Source organism: Malaclemys terrapin, chromosome 13 (genome assembly GCF_027887155.1).
Source record: "Malaclemys terrapin pileata isolate rMalTer1 chromosome 13, rMalTer1.hap1, whole genome shotgun sequence".
Taxonomy (NCBI): Eukaryota; Metazoa; Chordata; order Testudines; family Emydidae; genus Malaclemys; species Malaclemys terrapin.
The window spans coordinates 37,336,759-37,353,454 of NC_071517.1; the positions used below are offsets into that span (position 1 = coordinate 37,336,759).

General features: G+C 52.6%; 1 protein-coding gene across 1 annotated transcript; it reads right to left on the reverse strand.

The window, feature by feature from the left end:
• Positions 1–508: 508 nt before the first annotated feature.
• Positions 509–12,517, reverse strand: LOC128847770 (zinc finger protein RFP-like). Its single transcript, XM_054047463.1, has 7 exons — positions 12,077–12,517; positions 8,607–8,702; positions 7,527–7,757; positions 6,810–6,832; positions 5,587–5,714; positions 4,367–4,399; positions 509–2,084 (listed from the first exon to the last, which is right to left on the reverse strand). The coding sequence occupies exons 1-7, from the start codon at positions 12,491–12,493 to the stop codon at positions 1,570–1,572; spliced, it is 1,443 nt and encodes a 480-aa protein (XP_053903438.1). The 5' UTR covers positions 12,494–12,517; the 3' UTR covers positions 509–1,569.
• Between the last annotated feature and the right edge of the window lie 4,179 nt (positions 12,518–16,696).

A 16,696-nucleotide genomic window follows, 5' to 3' on the forward strand; every position in this document is an offset into this window, starting at 1 on the left:
CAATCAGGAGTCACTCCCATTGGAGTCACTGGAACTGATTCCTCTCTCACTCACACCAATGTCAATCAGGAGTACCTCCCATTGGAGTCACTGGGGCTGATTCCCCTCCCCCCCCCTTTCACAGCAGTGTCAATCAGGAGTACTGTGACTGGGGTCCTAGTGGGGAGTCAGCTATGGTCACTCGATTAGGTGAACTGCAAAGAACGGGGCAGACAATCCCCATAAACCTGGTGGATATTCCAATACTTAGATTTACCAAGCCAGCATAAAACAGCTTCTTTATTACCTTACTGGTTACTCAAAAGTCCAAGCAACACAGTTCCCTTAAAGTGATACAGCCTCAGGCTTCCATCCAGGTACCCACATCAAATATGATAAAAATTTCTGTAAATCTTTTTTCATGATATAAAAGAAAAAGTTCTACCAATCCCAAAGAATCGGACACATTACCTCCCAGGTTAATGCCTGTTTCAGATCTTACCCAAATACACGCTACAGCCAATTCTTATTAACTAAACTAAAATTTATTAAAAATCAAAAGAGAGTATGGTTAAAAGATCAATATACATACAGACATGAGTTCAATTTATTGAGGTGCAGATTCATAGCAGAGATGATGAGCTTTGTGGTTGCAAAGAGTTCTTTCAGAAATAGTTCCTAGATTATAGTCCAATGTCCAATATCACCTTCAGTGAGTGTCAGCCTAACTGGGACCTCAATCTTGTGACTCAAACTTCCCCTGATGAAGCTTAAGCAGATCTGAGATGACAGAATCCGGATCCAAGGATCTTTTGTACAATTTCATGTCTTTTGACAAGTTGGAGTTCCTCAGGAGAAACAAGGTAATTAGGATGACTTTGAAGGAGCTATACGAATTAACAAAGGCCATTTGCTTGTTCCTCCACCATTCACAGTACATTTCAAAGAGAGATGAATAACACAATATCCCGTGTTTAAAATTCATTTAAGTGATAGGATCTTCTTTTGACCTCTGAATGATCAGAATACAGCATAGACAGGGATTGTTGATTATATTGTAGACGCTACTCATACATATGTAAATACAAAAAAACACCAGATGTTTAACCCTTTCTAGCCATGTCTCCCATTGGAATAATTGGGGCTGATTCCCTTCTCATTCACACCAGTGTAAATCAGGAGTCACTCCCATTGGATGTGATTCCCTCCTGGCCTCACTCATTCCAATGTGAATCAGGCGTGACCCCTCCGGAGTCACTGGGGCTGACTCCCCTCTCACCCACCCTAGTGTAAATCAGGAGTGAAGTCACTGGAGTAAAACTACTCTCCAGTCCCCACCTTTGTCCGTACCCTCTGGATTCCTCTCCCTCTATCTGCCCGGCAGACTGCCAGAGCTCTCCAGAATCAGAGTGGATAGGACCAGACTGGGCAATGGGATTGGGCTCTCTGCCCTAATCACATCCAGCAACCCAAGGTTGTGTCAGTTCAGAGGCTCCCTGCATTTGGCCAGAGTCCCAGAGACGGGGAGTCCAGGTGCCGGGGGAGCCTCTGCCTGGAGGAAAGGTGCAGCGGTGAATTTCACCCCACGTCTCAGGGGCACAGCCTGAGCTGGGATCCCATCTCCACCCAGAGCCAGGGGCGGACTCGCTGCCCCATAAATGAGGCCGGTGGGAAAGTGAAGATCGGGGCTTCACTATCAGCGTCAAAAAATGCCACCTGCCCCTGTGTATAATCCAGAGAGACCCGGATCCTCCTGGGCACCCAGCTCAGGGACAGGGGTGTCGCAGGAGAGGTGATAACCAAGTACCGACTCCTCCACAGTCCCACAGCCCAGATCCCCTTCTCAGGTCCAAAGATGAACTCTCCCTTCCTCTCCACAGACTCTCTGGCCACTCCCACAGCCCAGCCTCCTCCGTCCCCCACCTCCACCTCCCAGCAATGTCGCCCCGAGGTGAACCCCACACAGCCCAGCACACACAGCTCAGCGTCAAATCTCTCCGGATTGTCGGGAAGATGCTGCCGCGTGTGTCCCCGCCTCACGCCTTTCCGATCCTCAGACAGGACGAGTTCGGGATGAGCCGTGTCTGGATCAAGAGTCACATTCACTGGGGAGAGAGAATCAGAGTGTTAGGGGCAGAGCTCAGCCCTGGGGGAGGCTGGGACCATTTCTTACACTCCCCAGCAGCCCCATCCCAGCTGGGACCCTCCCCAATTTTCTGTCTTGCTCCCCCAGGGAGCTGCCTCTGTGTTGGTGCTGAGCAAGGATATCTCCGTGGCTCCTTCCTCCTAGGCCCTCCTAGTGCTGGTATAGCTGAGGTTTTTGGCTGCAGATTCTGCCTCCTCCCCGGGTGCATCTCCCTGGTCCCCCTGCTGGGGTTGCCCCACTCCCGGCAGCAGGGAGAGAGCAGGGGAGGGAGACCACAGGCACAGACTTTCTAATGTGCATGGGGGGGTGCTCTGCCCCAGGCGCCTCCCCCACTCCACCCTTTCCTTCAAGGTCCCACCCCCATCCATCCTCTCCCCGCCCCCCCTCCACCCCACCCCGCATCTTCCCGCCCAGTTCCGTCCCCTCCCCCCCAGCACGTTGTGCCCTCGCTCCTCCTCCTCCCTCCCAAAGCTCCTGAACACTGGGAAACAGCTGACTGCAGCGGGTGGGAGGTGCAGGGAGGTTGGGGGAGGTGCTGATTAGTGGGTCCTGCCAGCAGGCAGCAAACATGGGGGGCACAGGGGAGCTGATGTGGGGCTGTTGGTGGGTACTCAGCATCCACCATTTTTTCCCTGTGGGTGCTCCAGCCCCGGAGCACCCACGGAGTTGGCGCCTATAGGGAGGGCTGCTAGGAGACACCTCCCCAGCCCTGCCAGCCAGGAGGGAGGAAGGAGGAGATGGCACATAAATGGACCATAAATTTGGTAGGGCCCTAATCAGTCAATGTCACAGTCGTGGGATTTTCACGGTTTCAGGTGTTTACATATGAAATTTGACAGTGTTGTAACCATGGGGGTCCCGACCCAAAAGGAGGTCATGGGGGAATCACAAGGCTATTGTAGGGGGATCATGGGATTGCCACCCTTACTTCGGTGCTGCTGCTGGTAGTGGTGCTGCCTTCAGAGCTGGGCAGCGAGAGAGCAGCGGCTGCTGGCTGGGCACCAGGCTCTAAATCCAGTGCCACCATCATCAGTAGCAGCGCACAAGGGAGAGTCGCAGGGTATGGGAGGGATGAGTTGTCATCCATCTGGGTTTTCCCCGCAGCCTCCCTGCCTGGGTCAGGGCTGACAGCTGGAGCCGCAGCCTCCCGATTGGGTCAGGAGCTGTCCCAGCCAGCATCTGCAGAGCTTCCTGCAGCTGGGGGAGGTTCCCAGAAATGGGTCTGACCCACCTCTGAGGGCAGCCCCTGCAGGAGAAGAGGAAGTCCTGTCCCTCCCCAGCCTGGACTGGGACTAGCAGCTGGAGCCCGGCCCACAGTGGGAGCCCAATAGGGTGACCAGACAGCAAGTGTGAAAAGTCGGGACAGTGGGTGGAGGGTAATAGGAACCTATATAAGAAAAAGACCCCAAAATCGGGACTGTCCCTATAAAATTGGGACATCTGGTCACCCTACAGCCCAAGCCTGGGGCACCCCCAGCCCTGCTCCTCCCCTGTCATAGCCAGATTTCATGGGGGAGATCAGATTTCACAGTCTGTGATGCGTTTTTCAAGGCCGTGAATTTGGTTGGACCCTACACGGGAGGGACAGTGTGCAAACCCCACTCCAGAAGGAAGGGGCTGGGGATTGATACTGGGTGTGGGGCAGAGGGAGGGGTCAGCAGCACGTGGAAGGCGGAGGAGGGATGATGGCAAAAACAAGAAAGGGCCCCCAGCCCCAAGGGGAGGGAGAGAAGGAGACATCAGCCAGAGAGGGTCTCCTCCCCACCTGGGTGGACGAGATGGGGCAGCACCCAGGAGAGAATCCCCAAGGACAGGTATCAGAGGGGTAGCCGTGTTAGTCTGGATCTGTAAAAAGCAACAGAAAGTCCTGTGGCACCTTTAAGACTAACAGATGTGTTGGAGCATAAGCTTTCATGGGTGACTACCCACTTCGTCAGACGCATGCCCAGACCCAAGGACAGCGTGAAGGGTGACCCCACAACCCAGCAAGAGGGAGAGAGATTGAAGAGGATGACTGGAGACACGAAGGGGCTCGGTCCGACCAGTGAAGGGGTTAATATGCTGGAGTGTTTAAAGCCATCCCCCTCTCTGGAATGCCCATTCTCTAGCCATAACAGCTTCTGTTTTCTCTGATCTCAGAAGCTTCTTCTGCAAGTGAATCCAGGGTCACCAACACAAACTGTCGTGATCTCTTCCCATTTGCACCCTTCTTTCCCGGCCCCACCTTTCCCAGAGACTCACCCCATTCTCTCTCCAGTTCCGAGGGCAGGGTATCTAGAGAGAGAGGAGAAAGATGAGATGTCATGCTGTCACGTTATGGTGTGATTTCTGCCATCCATAACCAGAGCTGGAATGAATTTGGGGGCAGAGTGAGAAGAATTGTTGAAATATTACACGGTGGCAAAAGAGAAAGAAAAATGTAAAAGTCAAAAAACAAAACAAAACAAAAATACCCGCCCTGTATTAGGTCCCAAAAAAGAAAGGGTGAGGGGGGACCTGCAAAATCAAAAATTAAAGAATTTTTTTGGGGAAAAAATAAAAACAAACAAAATCAGGGGGGGGTTGTTTGTTTATTTCTGTTTGTTTTCTTTGTGGATTTGGAAGGGTTTTTTTAAGCAGGGGCAGATTTTCCACCAAACTTGTTTTGAATGAAATGTTTTGACCAGCTTTAATACTGAAGGCACGGTTTTACAAATAATCAGGATACATGTGCTTGAGGGCTGGGCCAAACACAGAAGGAAAGGGACAGAGATACCCAGACAGAAAGAGAAATTAAAGGTATGTCAGCGCTGGGAGTGAGCTCTCCCAGCGCAGTAGAAAAACCACCTCCACGAGGGGAGTAACTCCCAGCGCTGGAGCACTGTCTACACTGCCACTTTACAGCGCTGAAACGTGCAGCACTCGCGGGGGGGGGTCTTTTTTCACACCCCTGAGCAAGAAAGTTGCAGTGCTGTAAAGTGGCAGTGTAGACAAGGCCTAAGAGCGAATGTGAAATGTCTCCCTCTCCCATGTAGAATGACCAACCTATGCATGACGTAAATCCACTTAATATGGTGTAAGGAGGACTTCATGCATCAGACTTGTCCTCTCTGATCAGTCATGAATTTTATTTATCCGCGGAGCATTTCTACTGAGGCCAGACTGAAATTCAACCCAGGCAGGAATATGATCAGAGCACTCTGTATGGCTATAAGGTTTGCTTCATCCAAAGAGACTGCATTCCTCTATAATGCAGGCAAACGAGATAAGGTGACAACGATTCACATTCATATTATGGTTGTTTCTAAATCGGAATTTCTTTTGCCCTAGAAAATTCTCCAGCCCAGTCCCTTCATTCAAGAATTTTGATCTATCTCTTTTCTGTTCTTTTTAAATAGCAGTAGATTAGTCACCGCTCAGCAAATCCCACAATTCTAGAGACAACTTTTTATTTCCCTTCCTAGATCCCTTCCTGGTGGTACCTTTCAATTTCTTCAGCGTCTCCTTTAGAACACGGATTTTCAAAGAGAAGTCGCTGAGTCTCTTCTCCAGCTCAGGAGAAATCTCCACTGGCTGCTGGAATTGCCCCTTCTTGCACCTAGGAGACAGGCTGTTCTGATTCATCATTTGATTACTTAATCGTTATTCATCATCATTTTGGCATTCATCATTTAATATCAGTCGCATGTCAGTGGAAGCATATGGGCTGTGAAAGCTGTTAAGTTGAGCACATTTCTCTGTGTAACCCAGCCTTAGAACAGGTCCAGCCCAACCAATGGCAGAGCAAGGCTCTCTTAGAGTGACCCCTGTGATGCTGGCAGGCCAGATGCCAGCTGTTGTCCAGGCTGCAGGCATTAGCTAAGAACTGGCAAACTCATAGCTTGAGACCAGACCAATTCACTTGTGTGTTAGTTTTGCTCAGAACAGCTATTAGTCTTATAAGAATGTATTTAGTATCTAGATTCTGTGAAATGCTTGTAAATTGCTCCATGCATTAGTCTCACTTGTAATGTCGATATTCCATGCTATAAAAATATATAGGTTTTGCTCTATAACTTTGAGAATGTTTGCTGTGAATTTGGGAACCCAGGCATGGGAATTGTCCCCCCAACCCACCCAGAAGGACTATCAAAAAAAAATCAGATGGGCCATCAAGAAACATCACAATACAAAGGATTGGTTAACGGCCCAATTGCATCTTGCAAATGCTACCTGCAAGAAAGCTCAGTCCTGTGGGCTTGGAAGCTGAATGATGGAAATAAAGCAAAGTCACAGGAAAATTTTCCATCTCTTTGCTGTTTGATATCTGACAGGGCCCGAATCCTGAAACACACTTTGGGTCCACCCTGACAGACACTCTGAGTTGACAGATCACTACAGCTCTGTCACTCTTTGGATTAATTCCAGGTCTACACTACAAATTTACATGAGTATAACTCCATTACTCAGGGGTGTGAAAAATCCATACCCCTGACCTAACCCCTGGTGTAGACAGTGCCAGTTGTTGTAGCACAGGTGGGCCATGGAGTTTTTATAGCATGTTCCTATATTCAGGTTAATAATTAAAGAGCATCAAGCCCAAGTTTCAGCCCAAGCCTGACTACCCTGCCCTGCATGCTTTGCTGTTGTCTGTGAAGGAGATGAGGATTGGACAAGGGCCCAAGCACAGTGAAGCGTGAGAGGGGACTGAGAAGATGCCACGTACCTGCTCAGGGTGCTTCTGACATCCTAGAGAGAAGAAAGGAAGCTCAGTCTCACAGTGATAACAGTGAGAATGAATAACACATAATCATTGCACCTGTTTCTATGTCCCACGGGTGGAGGGGGCACACGCCACGTTCCCGGGGACGTGTGTCGACGGTGTCACGGTTAGCACCGCTGCATTGCAAAGACAGAGCCCAGGCTCCTGTTCCAGCCAGCAGCCTTGTGGTTAAAGCACAGCACTTGGACGCAGGAGATCTGGGCTCTGTTCCTTGAAATGCCCTAGACACCCGTCCCTTAGTGACTAGGGGAAGTTACACCATCTGGCTGTGCCTCAGTTCCTCCAGCTTTATAATGGGTGCAATAGTGTGATTCACATAATATTTCCCAGCCTTCCAAGCGGAGGATAAACTTGTTCACTATTGAGGTGCTTAGACTCTGCAGCGATGTGGGCCATAAACATTTCTAGATACATGTGCATGAATAAATAAAATCTCTATCGACTAAGCAGCGCCTTTTCCCTGATCTTGGTCCCCTGACAAACTATTAGTCATAAAATTCAGAATAAAATGAAGACCAAAGGGAAGTGAAAAAGAAGATTTCCACTTAAGCAAGATGTACAGTGAGTTACAGGGCGAGGTTTGAATCCTGGACCCCTCACCTCACAAGTCTCACTTCTATGTTATTTTCCCAAATTCTGTGCCAGGAGCCAAGATCTCACCTGCAGGAATTCACTTGCTGGCTGCCGGCACTTCCCCTCCATCTCACGGATCAGCTCGCTGAGACGGGAAATCTCCTCGCAGAGTTTGGTGACATTTTCATCCCGCATCTTTGTCATTCCCTTCTCTAGCTCTGCCAGCCGGGCCAGCAGGAGTCGCTCTTGTTCCTCCAGGAACTGGCGCAGCCGCTCAAATTCAGACACAATCTTCTGCCTCTGGGCGTCTGTCTTCTCCTGCCATGAACAGACAGAAAGAGGGAAAAGGCAGGTCAGGGACGTGGAGAGGGTTGGGGGATATTTCCCTGGGCCCTGAGTGTCCAGTGGGGTGAATTTCATTGCAGATCCAAACTTCAGCACTTGCCATTTAGAGAGAAACTTTCTCCAAGTTGTCAGAGAAAAGATTTTGCCCAGAACATCCACCTTGGTCGTACTTTCTCTGATGTCTGGGAAGGGAGGAGGCAGGGCCATGGCCCCACAGCCTACACTGGCCAGAGAAGCAACCGCATCCCTCCCATGGCTGTAGCAGCTGCTGCACTCCCTCAGGGCTGTTCTGAGATCCTGAGGATCTGGTCCAGCCCTACTGAAGGGCAGAAATCACTGGCACAATCCAGCCCATGGAGAGACAGGGATATCCCCAGAGGGCGACATGCACAGACACGGGAAGCCCGATTCTCAGACCTTTTTAAACTGTGCTGAGAATAACCCTGTGCTGTGGGTTGCCTCGACCAGGGGAGAATGGCATTCAACTTCTACAATAGTCCAGCTTCCAGTCCGTGGAATATGAGGTACAACAGCAGTGTGGAAAAAGCCCACTGCATCCCAGCTGGTCTCTGCTACTCGGACCCTTTGGGGAGCCAGAGTCAGCTTGTGCAGCCCCGAGGCTGCTCTAACTTGCATGGAGGGCCCAGAATTCAGGGAGGGCAAAGGTCAGTTTAAGCCATGTGAGACCATCCCCAGGCAGGAACTGACTTGTGTATTGGTTCCCCGCGATCCCAGAGACACACACACACCCATCCCCACACACATCCAGGGAGACAGACTCCCACCCCATGTCTCTGAAGGCTTATAACAGTGGACACGTACCAGATACTCCCGGCTTCTCCCTTCTGTTGACACTTTCAACCCCAGGAGCTTTTCTCTCTCTTCCTTCAGAGTCTGCAGCCGGGTCTGGATTTGTTTCTGAGCAAAGAAAAATAGCGTGGCTGGAATTGACTTTTAGTGTTTGTTTGTGGGCAGTTTCCTTAGCAGGGATTGGGGAGTCTGTCCTCCCTACAGAACCTTGGACACAAGACAGGGCCTCCCTCTGGCACTGGCCGAACTGGACCCTTCTCCCCTCAGAGTGGCCAAGCCCACCTCTGGCACCTGGACCCTCCCGCTGGGATCCCCACCTCCCGAGAAGGGAAGCCCCCTGCGCCAGGCGCTGTGAGGTCCTTTCCCAACCTGCTGGAGGACCCCCCTAAAGCGCAGGTCTTGTGGGAGAAGGCCAAGGCTTGTCTCAAAGGCTGATTTTCTGGAGATGGCAGCCAGGGAGCGTCTCTGCTTGGCACCTAGGCCTTGCTTTCACCCTATCTATTCAGAGTGAAGATGAAGATCAAACCACCTTTAGCCCCAAAGGTTTTGTCCACCCTGAGCTAGGGGTGAAAGCACACCTCCCCGCACTGCCAAGACTTCTACCCCCTGGTAGACTGGTCCACCTTTCTGTCCTCCTTTTGGCCACACTCAAGTGGCTGCCTATTCCGTAAAAGCCAAACTGGCAGCCAGCTAAAGTGACTGTACTGGGATTTGAACCCACAACCTTTGAATAACTCTCCCAAATACTACTATGCATTGCTCCTTAGAAGTCCAACATGCTTTCCATTGTGCCACAGAGCCCTTTGATAAGTGGAGTACTCATCTCCGCTCTCTCTACTTTGCAACTCTGCAATTTCTGTGGTAAAAGCAGGGGAAGATATAAGGAAAACACTGTGTTGGCTGGGAATTAAACCCAGACCAACGATTTAGAAGTCAGCCATCCTAACCACTACACCACCAATGCTGCCTTGCTAATAGCCCATAAGACCCATGACTATGCATTACCTAGAACCTGTCTTCAGCCAGACTGAAGCCAAAGTGACACTGGTGGGGTTCAATCATCTACACTGCTGTTTTTTTCATTTCCCTCCTGAGGCTGGGGGCAAGCCCTCCCCTCCCCCCGAGGGGCTCTGATGGCTAGCGCCAAAAGTCTGGCACAGACCAGCTGCCGCCCGCTCCAGGAACAGTCTCAGGTCGGGACATTCACTGGGTGCTACACCACCCACATCCTACCCAGGTGTCTTACGGCCAGCTCAGGGTGGACAGAAATCTTCCGTGGAGCCAAACGGCTAAAGGTGGTTTAATCTTCATCTTCACTCTCACTAGAGAAGGTGAAAGCAGAGACTAGGTGCCAAGCAGAGCAGCTCCCTGGCTGCCATCTCTGGAAAATCAGCCTTTGAGACAAGACTTTGCCTTTTCCCCCAAGACCTGCGCTCCAGGGCGGAGCCCTCCAACAAGTTGGGAAAGGGCCCTGCAGCGCCTGGCGCAGGAGGCTTCCCTGCTCAGGATGTGGGGAGAGTGATCCCAGGGAGAGGATTAAGGTGCCAGAGGCAGGCATGGCCACTCTGAGGGGAGAAGGGCGAGCCTGCCAGGACGAGTGTCTGGCCACTTCCTCTCTGGGGTCCTGGGAGGAGCAGATGGATGAATGGGCCTGAGGCCCAAGGCCATGGGCCTGCCACCCTACTCAGCTGCCTCCCCTACTCGTGGGAGCACCGGCCTGAGCTGCTGGGGCCACCAGCTCAGCCCTTTGGACACACAAGCTTGACCTGCGACCGCAATTCTTTCCGGCCCAGGTTTCTTCCTCAAATGGAGCCCAAGAGGGCCCGTTCTCCCCAGCAGGAGAACCCACACAAGAAGGCTAAATACTGCGGCTGCAGCACAAGGTGGGGAGGCTTAAGAGTCGACACCTAAGTTAGTGGAGAGGCTTAAACATTTGTCTCTTCTGTGTGAGGTCAGGGATTGCTGGATCCCATCTGCCCACCGCTCAGTGGCAGTGCCCCAACCCTGGTATGGCCAGAAGGGGGCACTCAGATGGGCCGGAAAGGAGCAGCCGCAGAAGGCTTGTACCAGGCCTCAGTCATTGGAAGAGGCTTTTGTTTCTTTTTCTCCTTCCCATTTTTTCCTGAATTCTCTAGGAGGTTAAACACATCTCCCTGCACAGCGGAGATGCAGGTAGAGGCTTCTACCTACTGGTAGCCAGGCGCACCTTTCAGCCCTTTGGCTGCACTCAAGTGGCTGACTATTGCTAGGGCCCTACCAAAATCACAGCTGAAAAACTGTGAAATCTGGTCTCCCCCTGTGAAATCTGGTCTTTTGTGTGCTTTTGCCCTATACTATACAGATTTCACGGGGGAGACCAGCGTTTCTCAAATTGGGGGTCCTGACCCAAAAGGAAGTTGCAGGGGGGTTGCAAGGTTATTTTAGGGGGTCGCGGTATTGCCACCTTACGAAGTGCCCACTGGTGCTTTACAGCGCTGCACTCACTGCGCTCGGGGGGGGTGTTTTTTCACACCCCTGAGCGCAGCAAGTGCAGCGCTGTGAATTGCCAGTGTAGCCAAGGCCTTTGATAGTTGTCCTCAGGACACATGAACATGCATTACCTTTTGGCCCAAAGGCCACATCGGCATTGAGAAACTGTATGGAGGGCCGGGTAGGGAAGGCTGTGCCTCCCCAAACAGCCTGGCTCCCGCCCCCTATCCATCCCCTCCCACTTCCCACCCCTTGACTGCCCCTCTCAGAACCCCCAACCCATCCAATTCCCCCTGCTCCTTGTCCCCTGACCGCTCCCACCTGGGACCCCTGCCCCAACCACCCCCTGGGACCCTCCCCCGCTCCCTATCCCCTGACTGCCCCGACCCCTAACCACACCCCCACTCCCCGACAGGCCACCCTGGGACTCCCATGCCTATCCAACGCCCCCTGTTCCCCATCCCCTGACTGCCCCCACCCCAGAACCTCCGCCCCATCCAACTGCCCCCTGCTCCCTGCACCCCGGGACCCCTGCCCCTTCCCCAATCCCCTTCCCCTTCCCCCTTACCATGCTGCTCAGAGCAGCAGGAGCTCGCAGCCCCACCGCCCGGCCAGAGCCAGCCACGCCACCCGCGCTGCCTGGCAGGAGCGGTGAGCCAGACCACTGGCAGGGCGGCACACAGACTGCAGGGGAGGGGGACAGCAGGGGAGGAGCTGGGAGCTCAGGGGTTGGACAGGCTGGATGTGGCCCGCGGGCCGTAGTTTGCCCACCTCTGACCTAGAACCTGTCTGCAGCCAGAGTGCAGCCAAAGTGACACTGTCAGGGTTCAGTCACTATACCACTGTTTTTTTCACTTCTCTCCAAGCGTCCGGCGCGGGCCAGCGGCTGCCCACTCTGGGGACAGTCTCAGGTGGGGACTTTCACTGGGGCGCTACACCAGCCAAAATATAGAAAATAACTATCATCAAAACAAAACTATTTTAAATGACAACACAAGACACCCAGGCCTTACCTTGTACTGCTGGGCGGCCTCCTCTACTGGGAAAACAGTGTGAGTTCTGTGAACTTGCGACTCTCTGCAGATCACACAAATCAGTTGGTGATCCGTGTCACAGAAGAGTTTCAGGGCCTCCCGGTGTAGCTCACACCCTTGTTCCCCTCCTGCGGTTATTTTGACCTGGAAACTCAGCTGCCTGGCTATTTCCACAACTTTCCCCAGCTCCCTGTTGGGCCTGAAAAGCTTCTGCTGGGCGGTTTCTCTGCACTGCGGGCAGGTGAAGTTTGTATCTGTCTCCTCCCAGCACTGACTGATGCAGGCTCGGCAGTAGTTGTGCCCACAGTGGATAGACACCGGCTCTTGGAAATACTCCAGGCAGATGGAACAAGAGAGTTCATCCTGGAGACTTAGTACAGAGCTGTCTGCGGCCATGGCTGCGTGACAGGGTTAGTTTCATTTCCCTGTGTTCTGCCTCTGTTCAGCCAATGGGGCGTTCCCCTTAGATCTGGCTGATTTGCTGCTGTTCCTATGAGCTGTGGCTGAGAGTTTCAGTCTGGGGAGGGCTCTAGTCTGGGGAGAAATGTGACTCTTTCTGTGTGCAGGGGGCTATGTCAAATGCCCAGCGGTGATGCTCAGGGAAACAAATCAATCTCTGTCTGGTGTTTTAGTGGGGTAGAGTGGAGGAGTTTCGTAAGAACATAAGAACGGCAATACTGGGTCATACCAGAGGTCCATCTAGCCCAGTATCCTATCTTCCGACAGTGGCCAATGCCAGGTGCCCCAGAGGGAATGAACAGAACAGGCAATCATCAAGTGATCGACCCCCTGTCGCCCATTCCCAGCTTCTGGCAAACAGAGGCTAGGGACCCCATCCCTGCCCATTCTGGCTAATAGCCATTGATGGACCTGTCCTCCATGAACTTATCTAGTTCTTTTTTGAACCCTGTTATAATCTTGGCCTGCACAACATCCTCGGGCAAAGAGTTCCACAGGTTGACTCTGCGTTGTGTGAAGAAATACTTCTTTTTGTGTGTTTTAAATCTGTAGCCTACTAATTTCATTTGGTGACCCCTAGTTCTTGTGTTATGAGAAGGAGTAAATAACACTTCCTTATTTACTTTCTCCACACCAGTCATGATTTTATAGACCTCTATCATATCCCCTGCTTAGTCGTCTCTTTTCCAAGCTGAAAAGTCCCAGTCTCATTAATCTCTCCTCTTATGGAAGCTGTTCCCCCCTAATAATTTTTGTTGCCCTTCTCTGAACCTTATCCAATTCTAATATAACCTTTTTGAGATGGGGTGACCATATCTGCATGAAGTATCATAGAATACCAGGATTGGAAGGGACCTCAAGAGGTCATCTAGTCCAACCCCCCAATTCAAGATGTGGGTGTGCCATGGATTTATATAGAGGCAATATGATATTTTCTTATCTCTCCCTTTCCTAATGATTCCCAACATTCCGATCCTGGTCAAAGTGCGGCTGAAGCTGGGGGTGAGCCCCATGCAGGAGCTAGGGCAACTCCTGCAACAACCCCCAAACAGGTGGGCGTGGCTGGAGCCTGGCCACAGCTGTGCCAGGCCCAGGGCAGTCACTGGCAGCTGGCAGGAGCCAAGCGCCGCCCCTGGAAGCAAGGTGGGAGTCGGAGCTGGGGTCCCCGCCAGGTCTAGCTCCAAGGAGAAGTGCACTGGATCTCAGTGCTGGGGAGACAATGGAGGAGTTGCTGTGCCAGTGGCTGATGGGCAGGAGGGAGCAGAGCCAGTTGCAGCAGCTGCAGAGGGACAGGCGCTGCCAGGTCCTCGCTTCCTGCTGCCAGACTGTGGATGTGGCTGCTCCAAACGGGGTTGCCAGTTCTCCAGGCTTTCCCAGGATCATTCCTCTTTTGAGCGTGCTGCCCTGGGCACTTCGTAAGGTGGCGCATTGTATGCTGCCAGCTGTCCAGTGTTATGGATACCCCTGGAGGGGGGGCGTTGGGTTGTATCTCAGAGGTGGGAACCCCAATTCTGCACTGCTGTGTCTCTCCCGCCTAAGAGTCATCTGGTGCATGATCTGTCCCTGTAGCGGGGTAGTTACCCCGCTCCTGCCCTGAAGGGCTTAAAACAGCCCTGGGGGAAGGTTGTGGCTGGGAGCTGCTAAGCTGAGCTGATTGGGAAGCAGCTACAGCTGGGCCACACCCCAATCAGGCCTCAGCTGGCTCTATATAAGAGGCTGTGAGGCAGAGGCTAAGTAGTCTCTCTCTGCCTTCAGAGAGAGAAGGGCCTGGCTGCAGTGAGCTAGAGACAGAGTACCTGAGTGGAGCAGGGCTGGGGAAAGGCTGGGAAGCTCCAGCCTGGAAAGCCCCAGGCTGTGGCCTAGTAGGAGGCCAAGGGGTACTGGGGGTTGCAGAGGGCAGCCCAGGGGTAGGCCAAGGCAGCAGGTCCAAACCCAACCTTGCCTGTGTTGAGTGGCCTATACTGCAGTCTGCCCCAGGGAGCGGGGGCTAGTTGGTGACTGGCAGTGACCTTATTCTGAGGCAAGGTAGGGATAGTGGGTGGGGGGGTTCCCTGGGGAGGGGAGACCCTAGTACTCAGGGGTGTACTGCCAGGGCGCAGCACCCCAGATAAAAGGGCACTGGGGTCTAGGAGGGACACGGGGGCCAGAGGACAGGTGGATCACTGGCCTGCAGGTGGCATTCCAGGACACTTGTTGGTGTCACTAGGCATAACCCTAGGTAACTCGGGAGGGTAGAAGACCATGAGTGTCGATGAAGCCTTCCTGCACTAGGCCTAAATGAACCAAAGCTCCTCCATGTTTGAACTTTAATCGACCTAACAAGCCAGCAACAGAGAATGGAATGTGTAACAGTCAGTTATCAGTTGCAACACCGCTCAAACCAGTATAAAGCGGTAGTAATAAGGCCTGCATGCTTCTGGCTGAGAGGCAAGATAACAGATCAAAGGGAAAAGGACGAAATAACGGTTCAAAAAAGAGTTGCTAACGAGCTAGACTTATAGCCGCCAAGATGACTTAACTGCTTAAATGTAATTGTTACCTGCTTAATATAATTATTATAGAAGGAGGGAGGGGGAAGGGAAGAGCTTAGTTACAGTAAAGTATAAAAAGAGAAAAAATTGTTTATGTTGGTGTGCTTGATCTGAGATGTGCCAAGTCTCCTTGCACCGCTTTGAGATCTCAAATAAACTTTGATTGCTTCTCCACCCTGGTGTGCTCATTGGCGCGATGCACACCGGGCAACAAACCCCGCTATTGCTTTCCTCGGGCACTCTGTGCCGGCAATGTGCCGGAAGAGCTAATTCCTGGAAGAGACCAGCAGGAGGCGCCACAGGGGTGAGTCCGCTCCTCTACAGTCCCACATCTGGAGCAGGCCTGGGAGGGATGTGATTGTGGGAACAGCCCCTCTGAGAGAAACAATGCCTGCCCTGCTCCCCTCTGGTATTGTATATGGGAGTTTGGGGGCGGGGAAGGAGTGCAGTTACTGCTACCTTGGAAAGGATACACTTAGGCCCCAGATTATCCTAAGTATTTAGACATGTAACTCCTATGGGTTAGGTGCCTAAATACCTTTGGGGCTCTGGGCCTTACAACCCCTTGCCAGCAGCTCTCTAAGGCCCTGATCCTGCAGATGCTTGCCCACAGGGGATTAACTTTACTCCTGTGAGTAACTGAAGTCAGTGGGGACATCTCATGACAGCAGAGATCAGAGGGTCACTGAAGAGGATGTTGCCGCTGTTTAACCACACTGTGGAAGGATTGACTGTAACATGAACTGGCTACTTCGTTCCCAAGTGGCTCCCTCCCTGCCCCTGCTGTTCCCTGGAAGCTGGACGCTGGCATCTCATTCACACACAGGAGGCACAGCAAATTTCAAGACAATCCAAGGAAGCATGCAGACTTTATAGCACCTGGGCCAGGGCGGTGGCTGGGGGAGGTTGTGTCTCCGCAGACAGCCAGGTGTAACCCTCTCACGCTCTATCCCCTGACCCCCATTTCGGCTGTGCCTCTGGGCTCCAGGGGCTGGGGGCCACGCTGCCCTCCTTCCCAGGGCTGGGGGCGGGACCTGCAACGGCACCGTGCACTCTCCCTCCCGGCGCTCTGGAACTGGGGAGGCTGTGGGCACTAGCCAGCCTGGGGCGGGGGCCAACAGCTGCGGTGCTGAGGCTCTGGGTTCCAGGGGGTGTGGAAGGGGCGTGGTCTTGTGTGGAAGGAATGGGGCTGGGGGGGCTAGCCTCCCACAGCCAGCGGTTCATGCGCCGCCCATGCACTCAGAGTATGTCAACACTGCAATTAGACACCTGAGGCTGGCCTGTGCCAGCCGACTTCAGTCCCGGGGCTTGGGCTAAGGAGCTTTTTAACTGCAGTGTAGATTTGCAGGCTCGGACTGGAGTCTGTAAAGGGGAGGGTCCCAGAACTCAGACTGCAGCTAGAGCCTGGAAATCTACACTGCAGTTAAAACACCACTGGAAAAAGGCAAATATAGTGCCCATCTTTAAGAAAGGGAAGAAGGAGAATCTGGGGAACTACAGACCGGTGAGTCTCACACCTCAGCCCCTTGAAAAATCATGGAGCAGGTCCTCAAGGAATCCATTTTGAAGCACTTGGAAGAGAGAGAGGTGATCAGGAACAGTCAACATG